The sequence below is a fragment of the Cydia fagiglandana genome, chromosome 9 (genome assembly GCF_963556715.1).
Source record: "Cydia fagiglandana chromosome 9, ilCydFagi1.1, whole genome shotgun sequence".
NCBI lineage: Eukaryota > Metazoa > Arthropoda > Insecta > Lepidoptera > Tortricidae > Cydia > Cydia fagiglandana.
Genome location: NC_085940.1, coordinates 15,438,194 through 15,465,640, shown reverse-complemented (window position 1 = coordinate 15,465,640; position 27,447 = coordinate 15,438,194). Strand labels below are relative to the sequence as shown.

Here is a 27,447-nt window from a genome sequence, read left to right as displayed (position 1 = left end):
AAATCGGATGATAATGCAATATTATGATAACATGGACCAGATCTGATGACCTATTTCAATATTTTATACTGATAGAGCAGTGTCCATTACTGGGGGGCCCATTACTGGAGCTTTGGTGTCCATGACTGGAGAAAAATAGCATAGTTTTAATTTGTTAAGTATGTGGAAACTCATTGCAGTATCTTTGATACAACACGCCTGAAACATGAAAGACGGGTAGGACTTTCATCTTTCAATACGCTAAGCGGTAGACCATTCACATGTATTAGGGAAATATCACAAATACTCCAAATTCCCTCTTAAATGTCCCATGACTGGTGCTGTTACTATAATACTTTTTTATATTTACCTGTACTCCCAATATGCCAAAAATAATAAAAAACGTGCAGCAGATGAGCACAATGTTTCCGATGGGCCTGAGCGAGGACAGCAGGGTTTGCACCACGAGCTTGAGGCCGGGCGCTCGGTTGATCACTCGCAGCGGCCGCAGGGACCTTAGTAGTCTGAATACCTGGAAATTGGACACCAATGTGACAAGGAACCCGATTTTGATTTAGAATTTGTTACGGGTTTGAACTCGTTTGATAAGACCTTGACACTCGACAATCATCTTAGAGATTGGCGCGCATCTCACGCATTACTTTCATTTCATCTCACATGCACCAATCAGAAATCAGCCTGAATTAACCTGCATAACAAATTGTTTTATTTTTTGTGCGAACATTGTGTAAAAATTCAAATAGCTCGCCATAATGGTCACATTCAAGTCACTTCTTAGATGTAAACAATGACCCACTTTCAGACTAAATGGAAATTTATTTGTACCATAATAAATTGCTATCTCTAAGAAAGCTGCACATTCCACTCGTAAGAAATTTGCAAAGCAAAAAGGATTAGCTGCTATGAATGCTGTAGAACTAACTTCTGGGGATTGCACTTAAACTTTAACGAATGCTAAGAATGTTTGCATAAAGCTAGAGCTCGGTTAATTACTGCAAAGGAATTATATTTGCATATTATGAGATAGATATTTTGTGTTTTGACTTCTTACGTTTGAAACGAGAATAATATCTGACTAAAAAACTATTGTTTCACCACTTTTTGGGTGCTTATTTGTTACATTAGTAAGAGCCAAAAAAAGGTTAATCTTTAAGGATCGTTAGAACTATCTCTCGATTTTAACCCTATGTAAGTTCAGCGAAAATTAATAATTCACGTTTGAGTGAAGAAAATTAAAAAATTAGGCCACCCTAAGGGCTGATTTAGACGGCGCGCGAACTCGCGTGCGATTTTAGTTACATTGCGAACTGTTGGTTACGTCCAATTCAACCGACCGATCAAAAACCACAATGTAATGAAACTCGTATGCGAGTTCTCGCATCGTCTAAATAAGCCCTAAATCTACCACATTAAAACTTCGAAGCTAGCAGGGTGCAAGTCGAGTGAAAAACTCGATTAATCTAGCTCGCAATCACTCGCAAGTCGCAACTCTAGAAACCGCGAAGAGATTTATTTGTGAAAATGATTGCTAACGGGTTCGAATTCAACGCTTAAAGAAATTACGAGCTGAAAAGGTTTTTAACATGCTGTGGTGGTTTCTTGGAAATTACTGGAAAATAGGTTTTATTTTTTTAAATACCTAAATATACGTTATGGAGAACACTTTATTAAGCGCATTTAGATTCAACGTTTGCAGGTTCAGCGTATAAAGGATATCAAGAATTTATTTAAGTACTCTAGATTAGACTTATTAAAGGATATTTATATGTTAATTAACGATATTTTGATGATCAATCTCTTCGATAGCTGTCTAAGCTCTCATCTCTCAGCTTTGGAAGGACTACTTTTAATCACAGTTTGATGTTCAATACGCTTAAAAAGCAGAGCTTTCGGCGAGATTCCGGGATGGTTTTTGTATAATTATTTTTTACCGATAGCAGGTTCTTACTTTTAAAATGTATTTTCATTTGAATAATATTTAACTAAACTACTTTGGGTTTTCGCGAGCGACTCCATGCTTCTAAAGCAAGTCATGGTAGCCGGTCTGAGTTTAATATGCCTGCTTTTTTATAACTTATACATATCAATTCTTGGGATTTGGGATAACGCGAGGAAGAAGAAAAATACATAATTATGCATTAGTTGTAGCTAAGTAAGAAAGTGTCTGCTAATTAATTGATATAGCAACCAGTAGCCAGTCTTATGGGCTTTCCGCAGGGTACAGATCTGGGGGAACGAAGATAGGTGTGGATAAGTTTTATTTATTTATTTTAGTAGTTTAATTTATTTCGTTTATACTTTTCGTTTGTACTAATTTTAATAAGCGTTTATAAGTTTTGTTATTGAATAAATCATAAATAATTGATATAATTATACCATAATTACCCTCAATATACCGAAGATCCTCGGGCTGGACTCTGAAACGAGTGACATGAGCAGGTCGATGATGGAGATGATGACCAGCGAGCCGTCCATGATGTTCCAGCCGGACGTGAAGTACGCGTCCGGCCCGTAGAACATGCCTGACGCCACCACCTGTCAAATACTTATGTATAACTTCTAGCACTTAAAATATACATATTTATAGTATCATGACGCTCCGGGATTGTTGCGTCATTTAGGGTCCTTGCTGAATTGGTTGCTCAATACTTACGCTATAGAATTTCCAATAGCGAAAACCCTAAATGGCATAACAGTCTCGTGTGGTGACTGTACATGACAATGCATGTGGAATTCCAAATAACTTATACGTTGTAAATCGCGTAGATCTTAATTATGAATTGTGACACTAGATTAGTGTAATTAGATTGGAATGAATGATATGGAGTCTGAAGATGTGACAAATTTGACTGTGGTTTAGGAAGAATGTAAGAAGTATGCTCATTTTCTCTCTTCTTGTTTTAATGTCAATCAAACCAGTTATAATTGCGCACGAGTGAACAACATTCACTTTTACATGAAAGAAATCGTAAATTCAAAACAGATTATGGCAAATAATCATAAATGGGAGGATTTAACAATAAAACCTGTAGCGTTGAAAAGAGTGCAATGACTCAATGAGCTTATAGTTGAAAAAGACAAGGCATATAGAGATGCAACATTTCTCACCTTGATGAACATTTCCACGGCGAACACCACAGTGAACACATAGTTAGCACTAGCCAGGAACGCCCGTTCCTTGGAGTCGGGAGGGATGTTCGGCCGCTCCATGGCCAGAGTGATGCAGTTGAGGGCTATGAAGAGCAGCACGATGTTGTCGAACCACCCGCGGGTCACCATCCACGTGCACAGCTGCCGTATTCTACGAACAAAAATTTATAAATCACTACACCTTAATTAAAACCAAAATATTACTTTGCCAATCCGCGAAAATATAACGTGCTAGTCAATCAGTGCTAGCCCGTTATTCTTACTTGCGTAGATATTTTTTATATGCAATTTTTTGTAGATAAATTACTTATAAGATATAGTATAAATACAACAAATTTTATAATAACATCTAGAGTTAAAACGCAATATCAAGAATTTTCAAGCGTCCTTATTTTCTAATAGCCCATTACATTACAATAAAGACATAAATTTACCGAGTAAAGCTTGCAATTTGAATGAATTAATCTTCGGAGTTAGTTGGACAAAAATTTTTTTGAATTTTAAATTTGATTTAAAATTTTAGGCGGATATATTTTTGTTTTTATCCAAGTGAAATTTGACTTTTTGAGTTTTTAAAGCTCTATAAGGTAACGAATCGAGTTTTGAATAGTATAAATATAATAAATCGATTTATTTTGTCGCATACTAAAACATGATGATGATGATGTTTGTGGATGTAGTGGCCACAAACGGTACTTATTTCTGCCCTAATTGTAATCCGGCATTACTCAGAAGCTAGACACAGAGTATCAGTCTGTACAACTAAAGTGCTGTAAGTATACTCGTACTTTAATGCAACTTTTCTGTTTTCTCCCATTTATTATTAAGAAACCGTACCTGAACTAATTAGCAAGGCGTAGGCAAACTGCAGAATTGGTCTCTCTTACGGCGCTATTATTACAGAAACAAAGGAACAACCCGCCTACAAGGCCGAACACAATGAGAACTCGCTTCTGCAACTTGTATTAAACTTAAGTGAATCTTGGCTGTATTCCAATGTGGATCTTTGCTTTAATTTTCCAATATAATACAGTCATTATATGTTTTGAGACAAACAAATTAATATAGTTTTCAAACCTGTGTGACGTGATACATCTAGGTGTACTGTTTAAAATTCACCACTCTCCCCCCCCCTCCACCTGACGCTCGACCCCCCCCCACCTTGAAATGTGTCCCCGTTGGTAGTTTTTTGGCATTCTCACGAAAACTATAATAGATATCAAAAAAGTGTCAAGGACAGAATTAATCCTCATTAAATTTAGAACAAAAATGGTCTTATGTGTTTTATTATAAGTTGGACGGTATTCAAGCTATAAGTACTTGTATAACCTTAAAATAACAAAATAACCATACTAGTATGACGAAATGCAGAATATCTTCAAAACGGCTAGACCGATTTTAATAAAATATACCAAAAAAGTCACCGCAGTGAAGCCAGCTATCAAACAAAAGAAACTACATCAAAATCGGTTCATCCGTTTCGGCGTTACGAAGTCACAGGTAAACACAGAAATACAATTTTTTTTTAACTGCACCCAATAATTTTGTAAACCGATTAATTTTGATCAATTATTTTAATGAGATCATGTCCCTTGAAGTTTTAGCTTTACGAAAAGTTAAAAAACATGGAAAACGGCCCAGTATTTTTCAAATTATCGGCATTTTCCCGATTTGTGAGTGGTTTCGTGTTATCACGCGCACGAGTTGCCCTTGACCCCTATAAAACGGGGGGTAAGGGAGGGGTTGTTATCAGTCACTTATCAGAAGTTGACCGGTACACATATCCGCATATTTTCCCGTAAAGAAGACCTGTGAAAAATGGAAACCACTGAAGCTGAAGTCCGCCAAGTCGTCCAGCTCAGCTCCTGCAAGAGGGGCGTAGCCAACGTTCAGTAGCCGCCACGCTGAATTTAAGTCAATCTACAGTTTGCAGAGTTTACCAGAGGTTCCAACGGACTGGATCCTTTACTTCAAGACCAAGAAGCGGCCGCAAAAAGTGTACATCAGAGAGGGACGACCGCTTCATTGTCACAACATCTCTCCGAGATCGACACCTGACAAGCGTTGCCATCCAGCAGCGTCTGCGTGAGATACGAGGAGTGGCTGCCAGTGAGTGGACAATAAGAAGAAGACTTAAGAAAGCGAACTTGACACCCAGGAGGCCTGCAACGGGGCCCAGATTGCTGGCGCGACACCGTACAGCCCGAAGAGAGTTTGCAGAAAATCATATGGACTGGACCATTGAGCAATGGACCGCAGTTCTCTTCTCGGACGTGTGCAGAATATGCTTGAATGGATGTGACCGAAGAGGAAGAGTCTACAGAAGGCCAGAAGAACGGTTCGCCCAATATTGCTTCTCCGAAAGGGTCGCCTATGGCGGTGGATCCGTGATGTTCTCCCCCGCCAGGCACGAAAACTAGCTCTGTTCGCGCGTCGTAGGAAACGTCGTCCCAGAACATCACGGATCCACCGCCATAGGCGACCCTTTCGGAGTAGCAACATTGGGCGAACCGGTCTTCTGGCCTTCTGTAGACTCTTCCTCTTCGGTCACATCCATTCAAGCATATTCTGCACACGTCCGAGAAGAGAACTGCGGTCCATTGCTCAATGGTCCAGTCCATATGATTTTCTGCAAACTCTCTTCGGGCTGTACGGTGTCGCGCCAGCAATCTGGGCCCCGTTGCAGGCCTCCTGGATGTCAAGTTCGCTTTCTTAAGTCTTCTTCTTATTGTCCACTCACTGGCAGCCACTCCTCGTATCTCACGCAGACGCTGCTGGATGGCAACGCTTGTCAGGTGTCGATCTCGGAGAGATGTTGTGACAATGAAGCGGTCGTCCCTCTCTGATGTACACTTTTTGCGGCCGCTTCTTGGTCTTGAAGTAAAGGATCCAGTCCGTTGGAACCTCTGGTAAACTCTGCAAACTGTAGATTGACTTAAATTCAGCGTGGCAGCTACTGAACGTTGGCTACGCCCCTCTTGCAGGAGCTGAGCTGGACGACTTGGCGGACTTCAGCTTCAGTAATTTCCATTTTTCACTGGTCTTCTTTACGGGAAAATATGCGGATATGTGTACCGGTCAACTTCTGATAAGTGACTGATAACAACCCCTCCCCTACCCCCCGTTTTATAGGGGTCAAGGGCAACTCGTGCGCGTGATAACACGAAACCACTCACAAATCGGGAAAATGCCGATAATTTGAAAAATACTGGGCCGTTTTCCATGTTTTTTAACTTTTCGTAAAGCTAAAACTTCAAGGGACATGATCTAATTACAATAATTGATCAAAATTAATCGGTTTACAAAATTATTGGGTGCAGTTGAAAAAAATTTGTATTTCTGTGTTTACCTGTGACTTCGTAACGCCGAAACGGATGAACCGATTTTGATGTAGTTTCTTTTGTTTGATAGCTGGCTTCACTGCGGTGATTTTTTAGGTATATTTTATTAAAATCGGTCCAGCCGTTTTGAAGATATTCTGCATTTCGTCATACTAGTATGGTTATTTTGTTATTTTAAGGTTATACAAGTACTTATAGCTTGAATACCGTCCAACTTATAATAAAACACATAAGACCATTTTTGTTCTAAATTTAATGAGGATTAATTCTGTCCTTGACACTTTTTTGATATCTATTATAGTTTTCGTGAGAATGCCAAAAAACTACCAACGGGGACACATTTCAAGGTGAGGGGGGGTCGAGCGTCAGGTGGAGGGGGGGGGAGAGTGGTGAATTTTAAACAGTACACCTAGATGTATCACGTCACACAGGTTTGAAAACTATATTAATTTGTTTCATTTTCCCATACATTGATTACATAGAATGACTCAATTAATAGAATGATTTTACAATTGGGATTCCAACTGATTTTCTATTTTCATTCGTTTGGTTCAAATAAAAGAAAACTGGAGTTGAAGTCGATAACTTTTTTTAATGAAGTGTTTCGTAGCATTCGTCCAATTTTTCAAGCTAGAATGGGCCCAAGAGGTACTTTGACTAAAACGTAATTAAAAAGTTTTAGAGAGAGTGTCTTGCTCGACTGATCGAAGTAAATTATACTTGAGTTTGGCACAGTTCAGTGATGGTCCCTATTCTAAAATTTGCATAGGGACCTGCCTATAATTTTAAGGTTAGGAGAGATATGGACAAACTGGTCTTTCATAATAAATCTGGAGCCCTTTCGCGTGAAACCCTTATTTAGTTTGTAACTAGGTCTTTCTTCAATTCATTAAATTAATTTTAATTTTTGTTCAACCTTCACCTGAAATGAATGTCAAAAAACTTATCTCTGTACTAAAAAATTATGTTTACTGGGTTTAGCACAATATTTACTGGGTTTGAAACTAAACAGATTTGTGTATATAATTCGCTGTATATAATGTTACAAGAAATGTTTATTAACGTCAGAGGCAGACATATTATTTTATCATTAGATGTTTACTTTTCCCCTGACTGCTCCACATCACATACAAAGCGACACATGAATGCGATATCGACTTACTTGTTTCCTGGAGGGAATATGTACAGAGACCAGTCTTCTTTTTCCTTGAGGCACCCCGTGGGCTCCATGAATCGGAAAAGGTCTTTGAATCGGTATCGTCGCCGGTCGAACCTCGACGTTATTATGCTGACGTTGTTGCTGATCGTTACCTGACAATAAAAGCTTATTAATAATGTTGTGAATGAAATCTTCTCAGTGGATAATATAAATTTGTAGTAGTCCTATAAAATATAGCACAATATACAGAGAACATCCTATGATAAAATTATTGTGTTTTATTTCGAATGAATTATCGACGTATTTTTGTGAGATACACAAATTTCAGTTGCTAATATGAAAATGTTTCTATCATATACATAATTATACATACAGGAAATACATAGTTAACAAATGGGTACCTACCTGTAAATGTTTAACGGACTTTCAAAGTTTTGCAACGATTTAATCCATACAAATATCGTTTTTACTAGCTAGGTAAAAAGAACGAAATTGTAATGACTGTTTTTTTGGTATTGACTTCAAAGAGCCGGCAAGGATGGGTGGGTAGGTAAAAATAATAACTTTCACAGTTAATATTTTTAAATTTGACAAAAATAAGTGGGGTGAATAAGTTTAGACGTACCTAAATATTCACTACTTTATGCTAGATGAATTACCGTATAGGCAACTTACTAAAACCACTAACCGCACGGCGGCTCTTACGCGTCACCAGAATAACAATGTCGAAAAAGAGAGCCTCTCAATTTTAACTCCATCGTGCTTTAATTAAATAATTAAATCCAAAACACTCGTAACGGCAGATTACGTGCTGATTTTACATAGCTTCGTTTTAAAAGAAAAGCTTTTCACTAAGCCTCCGATTTTCAGGCAACGGATTTAGTGGCAACTTTTGAGGTATATTGCAATTTACTGTACAATATTGGGGTGTACTTAAATATTGATAAAATGTGGGCTGAGAGCTAAGATTATAATAAATATTATGAGACAATCTTACACAAATCGACCAAGCTCCATAGTAAGCTCAAGGCTTGTGTTGTGGGCACTAGACGACGATATATATAATATTTAGATATAGATACATAAATGCGTAGAAAACATCCAACTCAGGAACAAATATCTGTGATGAACAATTAAATGCCAGGATTTGAACCCGGGACCTCCTGCTTTGTGGGCGGGGTCACTACCGACTAAGCCAGGACGTCGTTAATACTTATAAGAGTTAATTCGTGAGGCGAATAGTATAATAGTAGTCTCAGTTTTTAATAATAATACTACTGATTGCTGTGACTAAAATATAAAAAAAACAAATACTAGGCCGACCTACCTTTTGGTTTTCTAGACCCCTTTTATATAAAATTAGTGGCCCTTACTAAGTCAACCTTTCTTGAAGTGGCAAGATCGCCCATCCAATAAATCTGAGGGGTTTGTGTAACTTCATAATAATTTGTGTGCTTAGGCCAAACTGTAAAAGGCTACTTTAACTAACTTTAGTGGACCAATTGCTTTGTCTTCAAAATGTTAATATTGATATAAGATTTATTGAAAGATTTTATTTTTTGCATTATTACAATGTTGCCTTTCAAGAAATGTGAGTCATACGACGTTCCTTGAAAACCCTAGTGTGAAAAACCTATTATAACTCTTACAAGTTGCTCAAAGGAAGAGATCTTTGTTGTTCAAATTAAGCCTATTCTAATGCAAATATATCAAAAACTATTACCGGCTTGGAGGTAAAACGACAAATGTTAGATTTTGAAAAACGAGTAAGCGTAACACTCTTTCAGACACATAGTTTTACCTACAGTATTTTTTTAGTTTTATTATACATATTCATAAATATGTATTTTAAGGACGATAAATTATTTATTTCTTTATAACTGTGTAACAATTAATAGCTGTTGGGTAGACGGGGCTGCGAATAAAAATTTAAGAATAAATAGGTAGTTATTTTGCTTAACCAAAAGTCGTATAGTATCGGCCCGATTCTAACTTTAAGATACGTCAATTAATAGACCTAGAAACGATATGGATTAGATATGTCAGTGTCAAATGTGACGTTTGTTCAAACAAATACGTCACTTTTGATACTGACTCATCTATCCATATCGTTTCTAGATCTATTAATTGATGTATCTTAAAGTTCGAATCCGGCAGTTTATCTCAATCCAACTACACGTGGCTCACAGTAACGAGTTTTCAGTATCATTAACGTAATATGATATTTACCTCTTCATTGATTTGCTTGACAAGCGGCAGCGACTGGTTCTTGGGTCGCGCTGGCACAGGCGCCTCGTGGCGCGGAGACTTCGGTGTTAGTTGCAGCTGCGGTGGCGTCGGTGGTAGGTTGCTTGACTTCACTTCCGACACTGTCGTCACTTGTGGAAAAAACAAACATTGACGAGTCAAATATTTTATAAGGAGTTAGCAAATCGCCTTATAGAGGCTTCGAGTGACCAGGTGGCTAGTCAATATTTTGTTCAGCGGATTAGCATTGCTGTCCAGCGGGGCAATGCGGCCAGCGACCTACCGAGCGACCAAGATTAGGGTTTTTTTTTAAGTCTAATTGAACAGTGTCTACAGCATGAATCCCTTCATTTCCTTCATGTTTTGATTTCCTTCAGAAGGGCCATGCTTCACCTCGCTCTGAATGGAATTATCTCATTCCTTCACGGAAGTTTGACTCAAACTTGACCGAATCTCAGTTCAATTAAGTAAGGCTGTAAGGGAACGTTCAAATTACCGGCGTGTTTGTAACATGTATGGGTGCTAGTCAATTTCAATAAATAACTACATTTCTTGTACATAGTTATCCCAAAATATTTTTAAATTACTGACCTAATAGACCGGGCGATAGTGACACATTTTACTGGGTCATTTGTACCAGTATGGCGGTTCGTCAGGGGTCTAAGTACGTAGTTAATGAACGAAATAAAAATGATGGTCATAGCGCTGGTACCGGCGGCCCAATCGCGTGGGCGTTAGTCGAACGTGTCGGATAAAATACGAGTGTCGAACGATTTGTTCCACAAAAATCCTCGTATTTTCCGATAGTCCATAAAAAAGAAGTAGGCGGTAGCGTAATGCCATACTTCTCCGGTGTGACTTACAGCCCGCCATACTAAGGCGAACACATTAATTAAAAACGTCGTTGTGCAGTTGCTTCGACGCTGCGTCGACGTTGCGTCGACGTCGGCCATAGAATTGTAGACGCCGACGCTCGAAAGACGCCAGATGTGGGGGGGGGGGGGCTTAAGATTACTTTGCATGCTATTGTATAGCAAAATAAGCTAGACTTAAATTTAACCCTTAAACACTATTATCACTGTTATTATTGTCGTCATATTATTGCGTGTCCTGTGACAATATTTCTAATTGGTTTATTTTAGCTACTTCAGCTACTTCGATACTTAATTGCCGCTCTCCCACAGCAACTAGCAAGCTTTTTCATACTTGATTTCAATGTACTTTGTGCATTCTCGTGAGTTGTAAGATTAATACTTAACTTACCTACCGAGACCCGATTGTGTGAAGACGATTGCGCTAGTATTGTAGCTACTATTGTTATTACTGACACTGTACGAACCTAAGTACAAATTTGTTCCAATTAAATTATGATTTAGGTTGAATTGAAAAGAAGAAGACTATTAAAAGATCTTGAAGAAGGAGGACAGCTTTTTATGTCTTTCTATTAAGAATATTATTTAACACGAAGGGCGTATACAGTACGTGAAAGTTTTAAGTCTCATTACTTTTGGTTCGTTTGAATAAATAGATTGTTGTCATTCAGCTCACGACGCTCTCGTGGAACAAGGATACTTGTACATTATAATTAACCCAACTCGTACGTATAAATTATAAATTCGAAGTCTACGCCTGAGGCATGCTTAATAAAGAGAATTTCAGTCTTTAATATCGATCTGCTGAAATACGTGAACGCCGTGAGAATGCCGGTAACTCGCCATTATGTTAAAAAGGGCAATTTATCAATCAAATTGTGGAGATGCCTTGTCGAGAGGCGGAGCACGTACCGTTTTTTTGTTACCTGTTAATATTGGTGAAATTATTTCTGTGGAGTTCTGGTTCGGATTTCCGCAAAGTAACGTCTGATTATATTCAGTATTTGGAATGTAATTTAATTACCTGTTAAGTAATCGTTGGTGAGGGAAAGCCGGTGGGGAGGTGATTTAACGGTGTCGAGGCGCGCAGTCGAGTCCGAAGAAAATCCAGCTTCTGGTGCTTTCCAAGATTCCTAGAAGTTTAGGTCTATTAGTTTAATATATTATTACTTTTACAGAGCTAAGATACCTACTCTTAATAAAAGGCTAAATAAAAGGATTACTTTCCTCCCACATGAAATAAACTTATTACTTGTAAATAGTACCTAGATTGTTAATCAAGTGATGAAAGGCAGAAATATCACTAAACATTTTAAAAAATACTTGGAAAGTAAAATTCCCTATGGTCGAAACGTATTACTTTTAACCCTCTTCATAGGTAAACCATGAGTCCATTTTAGAGTATGATAAATGAAAAATACGTTTTTATATAAAATTACCGCATAAAAACCGGACTAACTTTAGCAACAGAATCCTGACGTTATTACAAATAACGAATTTATATTCAACACATATACTTTGTCATAATAATTTTCTGAAACAACCATTACCATTCAGTATCTCTTTGCAAACGACATTACTAAAAGCTACGTGACGTTGTTGCACGGTAATAATAATTGATAACTGACGAATACAACATTTGATTGATTACGGGGTGTTAGCCTGGAAATGTGACTTTGCGGTTTTATTCTAATCAGCTATCCTCCTAAGGCCCAGCCATAGAAATGAAAAATATAGAATTTGCCACTGAAATTTGAACTTTTAGTGCAGGGAATAGAGTTGATTTTGGTTTTGTTTGAAAATTGAACGGAACAAAACAAATGCGACTCTGTTCCAATTGAATATCATTTAAATTTCATCGAACTAAATAAGTACTATAAGTTTACCAGTAACCTAGTCTATAGCTGATCAGTAGACCGACCAAGATTCGAGTCTACAAGACTGTAATTAGACCAATTTTGATGTATGGGTGTGAAGCTTGGACGCTGACTCAGAAAGAAGAGAGCAAGCTCTTAGTGGCGGAGAGGAAAATCTAGCGGAAGATTCTGGGGCCTATCAGAGAGGAAGATGGCACTTGGAGGCGAAGGAAAAATAGGGAGCTAGAGGAGCTGGTTGCGATGCCTAATATAATTGGCGAGATCAAAGCCACACGACTCCGCTGGCTTGGTCACCTGGAGAGGATGGGGGAGGATCGTGCTGTGAGAAGAGCGTATGTGGGGCACCAGGGCGGAAAACGTCCGTCTGGGCGTCCCAGATACCGCTGGAGTGACGAAACCCAAAAAGACCTGTCCGCCCTCGGAATACCCAACTGGCGTGAAGTGGCGCAGAATAGGGCAGAATAGCGCTCTCTTGTGTCAGAGGCCAAGATCCTCTTTGGGTCACTGAGCCAGTGATGTACGAAATAAGTACTATAGGCAGGACATTGGCCCTTAGAAGGCTATGGGGATCAATGGCAAAATTTAGTCAAGTTATTGAACCTACTGTAGGCAATGAGAGTAAAAACATTACATTAACAAGTTACTCTTGTAATACAAGCATTAATGGTAATGTGAACTGAGTTTGCTTAGCGACAGCGCGGCGGTCTAGCTAGACAAAGGCCTAGGTCATGTTTGACCTAGTTAAATATATACTCACAGCAAATACAATGAGCTCTCGTATAGGTACTCTACATAGTTGGATCAATTAAGAAAATAAAGTTTTTAACATTGTTTTACGGAAATATTTTAAATCTAAGTGGAAATAGGAAAATGCGAATCGAGGAAGTACGTTTAATGATCTGGCATTCAAAATTAACAAATCTTATCAAAGTTCTTACGTTAGTTATACTTCAAAATTTTCGCTGCGCTTTGATCTTGTTATAAGTGCATCCTTACAATATAAGTAACTAGTGAAATTACTTATATACCGTCAACCGGGGTGAATTGAATAGGAATGGCTGTGGTGAACATGGACACAACTTAAAATGTGTATTACCTGACAATATCTTTAAAAATACCCACAACAATTGAAAATATTATTAAATATGGAGTGATACAATTTATGAGAAGCAATTAGGAAATTGTCGTGTAAATAATTTAAGTTTCATCCCTATTCCCCAGCCATCTATTCACCCCGGTCGGTATAGTTTACTTACATCGGGAAGCAGAGGTGCAGTGTGAGCAGACACTTTCCTGGCGGTCTGCGGTAGCACCCTGGGAGCCGGCAGTTGGGACTTGGTTCTGTTGTTGGGCAACTCCGACTGCGTGTCATTCTTTATAATGGAGGAGGAGAGGAGTAGCTCATTTTTGCGGACGCCGGATCCTGCATTAATGGTGAGGGATTTAAATTTGTTAAGGATCTTGCACGGGTTACACAAAATCTTAACAAATTATAGGTACATCTAACAAGAAAGGGTACCTACCCAACTGTCCGACTCCGATTTGATTTATTTTGATATATGTTATAGAGTAGTCTAAAATAACGGACACGTATTTTTTTTAGCTGCCCAAACTCAACCTGTTAGGAGAAAATGGCCTTCAAAGTACTGAAAATTGACCAAACCTTCTAATTTCTGAGAAGAACTTCTTTCATAAAATTGATTATTAATTACTGGTTTCGTTATATGTTGGAGAACATGAATAAAGAATGGGGACGTGTTTTGTCATTTCACCACAAACTCATTTTTATATAAAAAATATATATATATAATAAATATATTTTTATCAATTTTTTTGAAAAAAGTTCTCAGAAATTAGAAGGTTTGGTCAATTTTCAGTACTTTGAAGGCCATTTTCTCCTAACAGGTTGAGTTTGGGCAGCTAAAAAAAAATACGTGTCCGTTATTTTAGACTACTCTATAACATATATCAAAATAAATCAAATCGGAATCGGACAGTTGGGTACCCTTCCTTGTAAGCCTTCGTCAATAATCTCTTTATTGAAAGGTAAAAACCGCATGAAAATCCGTCCAGCAGTGTTTGGGTTTATCGTAAACATACATACACACAAACAGACAGACAGGTGTAGTGATAATGAATTGCGAAACCTGTCTATTGTTAAACGTTTTCTTTTCCTGACACTAAAATTACAGTTCGACCGTCTCAATTATTGATTCAACCCATTCTGTCATTTTAAAACAGAATTATTATACGTAGTAAGTTGTCCAAACGATTTATAATTTTACTAACTGGGATATAAAATAAAAGCTTATATTATTCTCTAGAGATTATAAAAATCCATAACAAATCTCCGGATCACTCAAAATGGTATAATTTTCCAAGACCAGTTATTAATGACCCGTAAAACCGGATCTACGACAAGTTTCAAACAATAGTTTTCAGCTGAAACTGATCGTAAATATCCGCCTTCAGTTTTGATTTTACGTTTGCAGCCATTAAAATATTAACTGCTCTTTATTTCATCTAGTACTTTATTGCTTGACGTGGAGATTTGGACCAAGAGTTAATAGTTGAAATTTTTTATTTTTTATAATAAGATAAATATACATATAAGCAACTGAGGTTTGTTCCACTGTTTTGAATTTCTACTCCTCTAAACTTACCGTTACTGACTGACTAAATAAAATCCACAGTAGGAAACTGCGTATCTGACTGTGCCTGACAGTCTGCCAACATGGAGAGACGGCGGGAGATCGAGCGAAGAGTTGTGTCCGCCTCTACTCGTACTACCGATGCGGACGCCACAACGTGACCACTACGGCTCTGTCAAGAGCGATACGACAGAGAAGAAGAAACTTACCGTTACAAGCGACATGGTCACGTCCGTTATTCAGTATGATGGCTTCAGAGTCGGATCCGGTCCGGTGCTTGGGTTTTTTCCTAAGGCTCGGCCGTGACAGCCGCCAGCTGTAGCCGCGCTGGACTTGGCATTTATCCTCTCCATTTGAGGGTGGACTTTGAAGAGTCACCGATCTATTTGTATAGGCTTATATTAAAAAGTATCTTTCAAAAACGATGAGTTTTGGATTGACCTGAATCTTTTCAACAACTGAGAGATTGTACAGTCAACGGTAAAAATATGAGTGTACAAATCATTTCAAAAATATGTCCCATAACTCTTATGTCAGTGAATTAAGAACTAGTTATGGGACATATTTTTGAAATGATTTGTACACTCATATTTTTACCGTTGACTGTAGGTACTCAAGACTCGGTCTTAATTATATTTGTCTCTAGTTGTGTACTCGAAAGAATTTCTAATAAAGTCTACATATTTGAACCGAAATGCTTTCGGTTTACATTCCAGACAGGTCTTTATAATGAAGTCTTCAGGTCTTTGAAGGGTAGTTAGGTATAGTAATTGCGATCTTACAAATAATAGAGTAGATTTCAAAAGCATTTTACTAGCCTATTATTAAGATTAAATTTTAATACCTCAAACAACACCAATATGGTTCTCTATTATATACTCATTAGATCGCAATCTGTTTAAGAAGAATTTTAGCAAAACAACAGGAATTAATTGCCAGTAAATTGTTATTGTTTCAAATTAGTTAATAGAAGATACCTCGTTTTCAATTTAAAAATAAAATAAGTAAATTACTTACTTTTGGGAGCTTAGAAGACTAGATTTATCACTAGTATTGATACAATTATCGTCTTTCGTGATCGGTATCACAATCTGGAGATTCTTCTCCGGCATCATTGGGGATGGCATCGATCTCGTGGTGGTGGGGGTCGAAGAACCGGATGATACTGAAAGGGGTCGCGGGTGGGGGGATAAAGTCAGTGGGGGTAGTCTGGCTTTCTCTGCTCCCAACTGAGAGGCGGCCGAATGCAGGGTCAGAGTATAGCTGTTGATTCCTGAGAGCGTCGGAGGTTTTAGTAATCCGGGTATGCTGGTGCACTGTAAAATAAATACTGATGTCATTGGTGCTCAACATATTGATTATCAAATGTAATAATTATATAGCCTAGGGCATAAAGGCCACTTTAGCATAGTCAACCTCCGAAAATATACGCCTGAAGACACGTAGTTATGTCAGGTTAGGTTAGCTCATTCTATAGCAAACTATGAATTCGGTTGGTGATTAATATCCCGCATTTAAAAGAGCGAAAATATAAACATTAACTTGTTATGAATCTAACTAACTTTGTACAAGCAGCAACACTCTTAACTGTCCATCGGTGGACCTTATTACAAAAGGCATAAGGTTTACCGATGTACAGTTAACAGTGTGGGCGATGGTAGTAACGGGAATTATTCCTGATTAATTCCTGCTAATTGAAATACTAATCGATAGTTTTTTTTAAACATACCGAAGTCCTATCAATAGATTCCATGCTCGACAGCATCGATGATTTCTCCAAGTTGAGAGCCACAGGGAAGTCCCTGAACGACGCCCCGGGTTCCAGGGTCGTGGACGGCGAGTCCTGTGGTGTGGCGGCTGTGTGCGTGATCATGGGTAGGTTCGGTACGTCTACGCCAGTGTTATTTGCAAGCATTTTGGATTCCTATAACAAAAGTTGTGTGGTGAGGGAAGTGTGAAGATGATTTTGTGTAAATAATTAAATTCTAATGTCATGTGCTCATGTGATTCTACGCGTATTTTTTTAGTTAGTTAATTACTTTCATCTTGCTTTTATACATCTTTCATATTAATATTCTCAATTTAAAGTACAGTTCCACTATCAGACGAGGCCAAGATGATGTGCAATCTATACTTAAAAGTGATGTAGTGGTGTAGGTTAATACTACACGTCCATTATTACTGTTAGATCTCATTACGGGGGTGACATTGTCACTGCGTGACAAAACTCCTTTTATTAAAAAAAGTACAGTAAGAGTGACATTCCATTTCCAACTGCAGCTGCAATACTGTTCATTTTACTATGGAAACGCGTCGCTGTCATTGTCAATTTCCATAGTAACATGAACAGTATTGCAGCTGCAGTTGGAAATGGAATGTCACCTTAACATTTAAAGTACAGTAAGTTCCCTAACATATTTTATAGCTAGTATACCAACGTGGGTACTTAACTTGAGGTACTTCCTGTACTTACTGCTTACCTTCTGTAAATTACATTTGTTGGACTGTGCGCAATCTTTGCACAGCGTCGGGTGATGTCCTGAACTGGTCGTCTTTCTTCTTGATCGAATAATTTTATCTTTGTGTCCGTTTATATCGTCTTTGGCTTTGCGAACGTCGTCAGCCGATTTCCAATAGTTTTTTATTTCGTTCTAATCAAAACCATATAAACCGTTATAACCATGTACTCGTAGGTATGCAACAAACAGGGGTAACAACGATACACATAATACTCGATATACTAGAGCAAAGATAACTTTTTAAACCTTTTCTGCGATCACAAATGTATGTTCAAAGTATTGTAATTGATGTTTCGTGGCATTTTTGTTTTGTTAACTTCAAAAAGGGAACTTGTTATTGGTGTGATGCATGCATGGACATTTTGAAAAAGATATTGTGTTCGCCAAATATCTTCAGGATACCTTCACCAAGATCCCCGTTGTTTCAATACAAAACAGTTGACCCATTAACGACCACGCTAACTATACTTTCAGATAAAATATGGTTCATGATAAAATTATGTGTCCCAAAGTAAGTTGACTGTAGTGTGTATGTGTACGTCGGGAATTAATGGGTAAAAGTGAGAATTTAGCAATAACAATGTTCTTGTGAAAATCATTAACCACAATACTCTACGTCAGTATTCACATAAATGGTCGACAGAAAAGGCTTTCATAAAAATTCTTTGCTCTTTATACACACACAAATACCTACCTAATTCTAGATGGCTAATCAAGAAGAAGGTTTAGAAATTTTTGAGGCACGTCAAGAAGGATGACAGAAAGCGCAGTCAAGAACAACTAACACCAACACAAAGGGTTCACCTGAGAGAAACTGTCACTGGAATGAGATCCCGAGTTCGACTCGTCATATTGATTTTCGTTGTTGTCAGAGAAACACTCGCTAGACAATTTAGACTTTGCCAGCTCGCGCTGCTCTCGCTCCCTCCTTTCGTTCCGCTAGAAGAATCGCATCGCTCACGTCAAATGTCAAAGACTTTAGAAAAGGAAGTGGAAATCCGTAGATCAGACCTACCTCAGAACTAAATCCTTCTACTAGAATAGCCACCAGTAAGTTAAATAGCACATAGTTTCCAAAAGTCATTAGGGCAACAAAATATAATGCAGCCCAGTGACTTGTCTTTTCCATACCATTAAACAGTACAACATTCCAATCTTCTTGCGTCAAAACCTGAAATATTATATGATCATTGAGAATTCAAATCATTCGCTCGAGCCTCTCTACCACACCGAATATCTTCAAATTTCATAAATCTCTTTAATAAATCAAAATAAGCAAGGTGTGCTGTCATTAAAGTGTTTAAGTCGTGCCTTTCGGTGTTTTGGATGTAAAAGTTACTTTGAATATTAATAAAAAAATAACAAAAGAAACATTTTAAATCAGCGTGTTAATAACTGTTAGTGTTATGTTGACAGTTGTGTTAGTGTACGCTAATATACAGGGTAATGACAGGGAACACGGACGGCGACCTGGATACACAAGCAGAGGGTCCAGCATTCCTAGAGCTAGCTACAAGCAAGATGCATTAACTACGGAGCGCTCCATAAAATGCAATACTTACCACAACTCTAAATCATACATCAACCAATATAATTGTCTACGGCGAATTTCTCGGTCATGCCAAGTCAAATAATTAGGACATAAAAATCCAGACAGGGATAATCATTGTTCATCTTGTTTCACAACATTGCCAGCTGTCAAATAAGATGAATAAGTTTCTTGTCGATATTTTTATGATTGGTAAATACGAGAAAATCGCGGTGTCTATATACCCTCTACTAAAAACTCGTTTGGGATCGCAAATAAATCGTCTAAAATTACCTTTGTGCACATCAGTCTCACGAGTCTTACCTGGAAGACAGTGACGGTTGCCCACAGGATATTATTAAAATGCTTTCTGTCGCACTCACACTTGGGGTGGTGCGAGATGATCTCGGGGCAAGTGCAGTCGCGCTCGGAGCCGTTGTCTTCGACGAACTTGCAAAACTTACCACCAAATAGATACATGCCCAGAATACTGCGTCGCGGAGCGGATGAAAAAATGAAAGAAAAAACAAAATGCTATGCGCATCGCCGCGACCGAACCATCCAGACGACATTATGTGCAGTGCGACGGTAACACTGCTATACTAGCGTTAAATAAATGTGAACTACGGCACGAAGGTTACTTTGTAGGCATTCTGGCCTTAGTCTGGAAATAGCTCTTATGTTAACCAGACAAACACCAGACATTACGCTTTAAGTATAGGAAGCTATACAACTAAATACGATGCAAAGCAGTGTTATCGCCGTTGGAACGTCACACCAGCGGACGTGTTAGATAAATCTTAAAGTTATAGTATTTATTAAATTTTGTTATAAAGTGCATTAAGATCCCAATTTCCATAAAATCATGACTAATATTAGTTTATCATTCCTTTTTTATAATAAACTGCCTCATGTCCTTATGATAAAGAAGTAAACAAATGCAATATACAAAATAATGAATAGATAGAAAAAGGCGAAATAAATGGTGCATAAAGATTTAAAACCATTCGTAATTCTTATTCATATACTCAATTAAGTATCATTCATGTTTAATGCAATAAATAATTCAAGTTTATTCTTCAGTTATGCAAAAGGAAAAAGATAATAGGAAAATAAAGTGAGTGGGCCAAACTTTTAAGCGTTTATAAGTTGAAAGTTAAAATGTTGAAGAAAAGGGTCAGAGTAATTAGATTATGTTACTGAAGAAAAATAAAGACGCCAATCTGAGAGCAAAATCAGTGGAGATTTTTGGTCATCTTCAATACAATATCTGCGGGAGAGTATTTGACCAAAATTGCCCACAAATTTTGATAAAATAATGCATAAGATAGTATATTAGAAGCAGCATGCAAAGTGAGATATACTGTATAAACTGAGTGCAGCTGTGGTAGTGGGAGTAGAGAATCTGATGAACAGGGTAACCCGCGACTCGACTCCGATACACCTGAAGCTAACCTACATTCAACCAAGCTCACTGACTAACGTATGTGCTCCTGACGGCGTCTGATGGGAGTACTGAACGACACAACATGGTGATCGACTAATGATTGGATCAATTAGATACGGATGATTCTAGAGTTGTCACTACGCGGGTTCTAGGGTAGCATACGCGATTGAACGTCTGTTGACAAGCACAGTGCTGCAAGCCGTCGTTTCAATTGAGTTTCGTTTTGTTAAGCAGTAAATTTGAAGAGTGTCTTGCAGCAGAGTGAACAGTCGCTTGTGTACTCGCGTGGTTAGTTATATAGCGGTCACCAAAAATGTTGTTATTAGTACTGTCATACTGTCGTGAGTGCTGACTGCTGGCGGACCCGTAAAAGCGTTTAGTAATGTTCAGTCTGTTTCTGGGTTATCTGTTAGGACTTTAATTGAAAATATTGAATACCTGAAAAACTGTGACAAAGGCCCACAAGAGCGTATCAAAGTTTTTTCTGTCGCACTCCTCATCGCCCTCATCGTCTTTCTCGCAGAATTTGCACCCGAAGAGGTTCATACCGAGGATGCTGGACGTTACCACGCAATATCAATTAGATAACACGATTACTTTAGGCCTTTCAGATATAAGGAGGAGAGAAAAAGAGATGAAATAATTAATAAGAAAATAAGATGGTCTAAAATTAAAAGAAAAATGATGTGCAAGTGTTAAAAACTGAAATGGACGCAAAGCACAAAAGCGTGATAGACACATACTATGATCGATGAATTTTGTAATAATAGAAGAGATAAAGATGTTAAGAGTGTGGACAGTGGTAGTGTGTAGTGGGTATAATGTCACAGACAGAAATGACTCACATTTATAGGATAAGATTGAAAGAAAAGGAGAAATCACTCACAGTTAGGCAGTGCACAGGGGAAGGGATGCGGATGTGACAGTTTAGAAATATTCAGAATTTCGTATTTATTACTGAGAGTCAGCTTTATCCGCCGTGGGCTACGGAAAAATTAACAACTGATTGAGCAGTCAATCAGAGCTGTGGGGGTTGTGATAATCAACTACTTAGTTAGGTACCTACGTGATAAATGGGAAGGTTAAAGAAGAAAAAGAAAAGGAAGGTAGGGCTCTGAAGTTTACCAATGATCGGTTCTAATTTAAAATTTCTCTACGTATATCTCTCTCTTTTTAATAACATTTAGCGTCAGTTAATAGAACGTAACAAAATTGATTTTAATAGGCAAGTTATTGGTAGACAAAGAAGAGATTTGAAATGAACACAAAGTTGAGGAAAATTTTAAGAATTCTACAAAACTTAAAGCAGTTCCGGCATTTTTGTTTTATCCTTCGTGTAAAATTAAAAGTTGGTCAATGCTGGTTTGAAGTTTATTTAAGACATGCAATTTAGTATGAAATTATTTAAGTGTTTAATTTTCATTTTATTTTAATATACCCCAACAATGTTTATAATTTATATATCACTAAATTACCTTAAGATTATAGTGAATTTATTAATTATTTACCTGAATATAAAAATGAATAGAACTAGAAGTGAGAAGAAGACGGCGACATTGTCCATGGTACGGAGCATGACGAACAACTGTCTGCGCAGGTTGGGCATAAAGCGGACCAACTTTAGGATGCGCAGGAGTCTGAATGTGCGCAACACGGAGAGTCCGGAGTTTCCAGCCAGTTCCTTTTCATTGCCGTAGCTTTGCGCTAATTCAAATGCACTGTTTAAAAAAACATATTAATGATAATTTTTGAGAATGACATAATACAAATAAAAAAACCTTTAAGTTAAACTCCTCTGTAAAGTTCACCCAACAAAATCCTGTACTGTAACTTGAAAAAAAAACTTACCTTAAGATCACAATAATTCCGTCAAAAACATTGAATCCATTGGCAATATACTTGAAAGGACCCTCTGCTATGATTTTAAGAATCATTTCAACAGCGAAAATTGCAGAAAATACGACGTTGCTGATTTCTACTATTACTGTCAATTCCTCGGGTTGATTATGGTACTCGATTCCCATCGATAAAGTGTTAATCAGTATAGCTAATAGTATACCTAAAATACAAATATCTAATTAGTAAACAATCTATACTTTTTCTATATTTTTAACTGTTTTGTGATATATCTACCTTGCTGAAAATATTTGTGATTGACTACATCTTTTATATGTTTTCTTAAAAAAGAAAGAAACTTCGATATTCTTCGCCAAAATATAGAGCAAGCACTAGCAAATCGCCCCTTTCGCGCTTCTTTTGCGGCGGCCTCGGCTGCCAGTAGTTCCGCACAGCACGAATAATCTTCTATTTCATGACCCTATAAGAGACAAAGTAGACGTTTAAGTTTGATTTGTAAATTTTATTGCAACCCCGTGCACTTAAGACACGGCATTAAGAATAGTTTCTATGGTGGTCATGGTAGTAATAAAACTTTGCACGTTACCTTACAGTCTTTGTCTTCACTGGCCCTTTTGCTAATGCCTTTAGTCAATTCTTCAAAAAAGGAGTCCAAGGTAACTTGTCCGGAAGGCAGTGCTGCTGATAAGGCTCCGGACAATGCAAGGAGTTCTTGGCAGGACATGGTTCCAACGGCTGCAGCTCTCGCCTCTGCAGTTTCGCCTGTCGGCAGGTCGAACTCTACACCCCGAAATTAATGTCACTACAGTGCGTTCATATGTTTCGTGATTTACATTTACTAGTACATATATCAAAAACATCGGTGATTCTGGCAAAAGTTATGATTCAATAATTGCGTATCATTTGAAAGCTTTCTTTAATAATGATTATTAAATAGATTCATTAATAACCGATGCTTTAGACTATACAACAAATATTAGAAACAACAAGTTTAAATGTATACATATATAAGTAGATAAGTAGGTAGATAGGTACTTAAAGAAGGAACTTTACTACAATTATCTTAAGAAAAGAGAAGCAGATTACAATTGTTCTTAACGCAAAGAGTACCTAAACCGTCCTATCGATCTCTATGAAGAGTAAAAGAAGCAAGTATAGACCAGATTGTTCATGCCCGTCTAATAGATCGTCTAGATCTACCGTCTCTAGACTCACCGCTGTGGCTCTTAAGCCAGTCACGTTGACACAATGAATCTATAAATATTTATAATATTATAAAATTTGGAAAACTTTTGTTAAATGGATCGATTGCTAAGAAAGAATTCAGCGAAGTTTTAAGTTTGCAAAGTCAAGAGATTTATGGTTATTTAAGTTAATAAGATACAGCACCTGTTTGAGTCATTTTCTCAGAAGAGCAGACGTTGTGCGGATGCCCGCCGTGTGGTGAATTTGGTGTGTGTAGCAGAACTGTATCGCTGAACATCACTGATGAGCGTCTTCGAGCCAGTGATGGCGGTGACAGCAGCGAGAGGTTTGACGCGTTCTAAAATATTATATTGCTTACTTTACACCTGATTTACGGCCCGATTTGAACTTTAAGATACGCCAATTATTAGACTTAGAAACGATATGGATTAGATGTATCAGTGTCAAAAGTGACGTTTTTGTTTGAAGCAACATCACATTTGACACTGACATATCTAACCCACATCGTTTCTAGATCTATTAATTGACGTAATTTAAAGTTCGAATCGGGCAGTTAGTCGCATCCAGGCAAACGCTTCGAATTTATCACGTGACTACTCTGAATTATACACTCAAGTTTTTAATGTTTAAAAGTTTAAAATGTTCACAAGATGTCGTTCAACTACCTAATTTCGCAGACGTAAACAAGATAGCTTTTAGATGTGACCGTAAAGCGTCATATATAAAACATGTCAGGCAGTTGAGCCGCATTATTATTTCACCGTAGTCGTAATTCTGTCTATACGCTCCCTCAATTATTTATACGGGGATGTTAAATAGAAGCCTTTGGAACCCCAATAAAACAGTCATAATTGTAAATACACACGTCCCTGTCGCATCACCCGAGCCGTCACGTACGGCTAAACGATCACCCATAACATTATCTGTTCGATTCGTACATCCATGACTCGTGAAATAAAAGCAACAGGTATCATTTTTATGAGGATCAATTTATTTATTTACTAGAATCATGGCTAACACAGATAAAACCTAACCAACCTAATAAGTGAACAAGGGGTCCATATTGGGTCGCATAATAATTGATGGTCCTTATGTAATGTTACGCATAAAACTCATTTCGCATAACTGTTATTGTGCTGGAAATATTAACATTTCTGAAAAATTATAACACAAACCTAACCTAACCTACCCTATTCTACACAACCCATGCAAAATATTTTCGAAAATACTTTCTGTTTCAGCTGGAGAAAAAATATGCGAAAAGAGATTTATGCGTAACATTACATTATGACAATCAATTATTATGCGATGAGATAGGATCCCGTGAACAAGTATTATATGATCTTTGGTACAGAAGAAATTAGGATATTTTTTTCTAATCCAGTATACCTACATTATCAAAAGTTAAGAAAATGTAACAGGGTTACTTGTGATACAATAATACATATTTTTACAGCAATATAATCAACATTAATTAAAATGAAGACTATTTTAAAAGTCTTTATGTACACTTAGCCACCAAATTGCATGGCCACTTTATCAATAAATTGTCTTGCAATCCTTGTAACGACTATATTAACTAAGTAAATTCCATTGTATATCCCCCGGATCCCGGAAAATTTCAGGTGCCGTAGCACCGAGCGCCTACTGTATATGTAAATTTCCAGCATCAACTTTCAGATTGATATAACCGAGATTACGAGATCAGGTGCACCGTAACTATGCTGTAGAGAGGAGCGCTTTGGAAAATTGAGTGCACCGTGTATTAATACTTAGATGTAACATGAGTAGATTTCACTGCATGCAAATTGTATTTTTTTCTTTGACTCATAGCTTTGAAGGGGAAACTCCACCTAAATAAAGTATTTAAATTGATAATTGTAGCACTTCTATAGCAGTTATCCTTTTATACATTTGACAACTCGCTGAAAATTCCCGAGTTAAGTTAAACACCGACCGCATGTGCATGCATGCATGTGCCGCGAACCTCCCTGGCTATTTTGTATGTAATATTGACAAACGTCAAATCACAAATTTTACCGTGCGGCCCGCGTCAACTTTGTTAACTACTATGTGGCCCTTTATTGCTAAAAGGTAAAATAAAATGAGGCTAAACATACATGAGCCTTACGGCGCGATTCGGGAAATGAATTAGAGATTCACTAGATATGAAATAGTAAAGATATGTGACGTTCCACGGCAAAAGGTACCTTATGGCGGCTGGCGCTTACGTTATTATTAATGCTGCTCCAATATTCAGTCGGGGCAATGGTACCTTTTGCCGTGGAACGTCACATATCTTTACTATTTCATATCTAGTAAATCTCTAATTCATTTCCCGAATCGGGCCGTTAAGGTGAGTACATATAATAATAATGTGGCATTATCACGTTACCTCCAGGTCGGCGGCGGAGAGCGAGGGCACGCGCAACAGGCTCGGCCGCCCCAGCGGCTCATCACCCTCCTCCTTCCCGTTCTGAGAATTATATTGACGGTTTAGACTGACACCAGTACTTGTACAAGTAGCTAAATGAGAATACCGGCGGAGTGGCTTATATGTCTCGTTGATTGACTATAATCTGACTATTATATAAGCAGCTCCTCCCCCTCCTCTTTCTCGTTCTGAGAATTATATTGGAGACGGTTCAGACTGACACAAGTACTTGTACAAGTAGCTAAATGAGAATACCGGCGAAATGGATTATTGGATGCGATATGTCTCGTTCATTGACTATAATCCGACTATAAGTGGCTCCTCTCCCTCCTCTTTCCCGTTCTGAGAATTATATTGGAGACGGTTCAGACTGACACAAGTACTTGTACAAGTAGCTTAATGGGAATACCGGCGGAGTGGCTTATTATAGGATGCTATATGGGCCATACTGAAAGTTTCTGGATTCTGATATATGAGACGACTTATTTTTTCTAAATGGCCTGTTTAGGAAATTTCAGTATGACCTAAGCATGTCTCGTTCATTTAATGACACTATAAAATATCATAAATGGAAGTGGAAGCGGGTATAATAAAAAAATGTTTTGAGATGGTTAACAAATATATAGGTAATAAAATACTTGATTGGTTGATTCAAGATTTGGCGACAAATATCATCCGCGAAAGAAATATTACTTGATGACGATGAGTGATGCAGTTGAAATATTAATTTCCTTTATAGCAAGTAAACTGGCATTAGTCCTGGTACTAGTACTGGCGTTAGTAACTGGATCAGTCTAAATCGGTCTCAAGCAATGTCGTGGGGGCAAGTAGGATGCCGTCTTAAAGTAAGCCTAATGTTGAATTAAGTAATGGCTTGTGAAAATATTATGTTGATCCTAATGTAATTGTTTCGTAGAAAATATTTTACTGAGTGAATTTTATGATGGTCTACAAATTGGAAGCAGGAACTTTAACCTCTAGCCGCCCATACGTCCAACCTTGCCAAGCAAAATGAAATTTTATTTTGTCAACGAAAAGTTCAAATTAGAATGGAACAGGAGACCTTTTTTATAGGTCTCTGGGCGGCTAGAGGATAAGATCGACAATTTTGAGTTTACCTAATTCTAGTTTATCTACAAGTTCTACAATTACCTTTAGT

At 37.7% G+C, this 27,447-nt stretch overlaps 1 protein-coding gene across 3 annotated transcripts in view; it reads right to left on the bottom strand.

Annotated features, from left to right (window-relative positions):
* The window catches only part of LOC134667470 (voltage-dependent T-type calcium channel subunit alpha-1G-like), a 58,287-nt gene that overhangs the window by 10,585 nt on the left and 20,255 nt on the right, over nt 1–27,447 (bottom strand). For 2 of the 3 annotated variants that reach the window (XM_063524890.1, XM_063524888.1), the window contains exons 9-28: nt 26,250–26,330; nt 24,038–24,191; nt 23,235–23,428; nt 22,925–23,108; nt 22,640–22,850; nt 22,300–22,509; nt 19,669–19,834; nt 18,832–18,987; nt 18,621–18,755; nt 17,778–17,948; nt 17,027–17,221; nt 16,315–16,613; nt 15,507–15,679; nt 13,903–14,069; nt 11,794–11,902; nt 9,880–10,028; nt 7,654–7,802; nt 3,109–3,301; nt 2,386–2,535; nt 350–511 (exon numbers count right to left, since the gene is read on the bottom strand). In XM_063524890.1, coding sequence (XP_063380960.1) covers nt 350–511; nt 2,386–2,535; nt 3,109–3,301; nt 7,654–7,802; nt 9,880–10,028; nt 11,794–11,902; nt 13,903–14,069; nt 15,507–15,679; nt 16,315–16,613; nt 17,027–17,221; nt 17,778–17,948; nt 18,621–18,755; nt 18,832–18,987; nt 19,669–19,834; nt 22,300–22,509; nt 22,640–22,850; nt 22,925–23,108; nt 23,235–23,428; nt 24,038–24,191; nt 26,250–26,330 — 3,408 coding nt within the window. Of the gene's footprint in view, nt 1–349; nt 512–2,385; nt 2,536–3,108; nt 3,302–7,653; nt 7,803–9,879; nt 10,029–11,793; nt 11,903–13,902; nt 14,070–15,506; nt 15,680–16,314; nt 16,614–17,026; nt 17,222–17,777; nt 17,949–18,620; nt 18,756–18,831; nt 18,988–19,668; nt 19,835–21,229; nt 21,348–22,299; nt 22,510–22,639; nt 22,851–22,924; nt 23,109–23,234; nt 23,429–24,037; nt 24,192–26,249; nt 26,331–27,447 lie in introns of all 3 variants that reach the window. The other variant, XM_063524889.1, reaches the window with a different exon arrangement.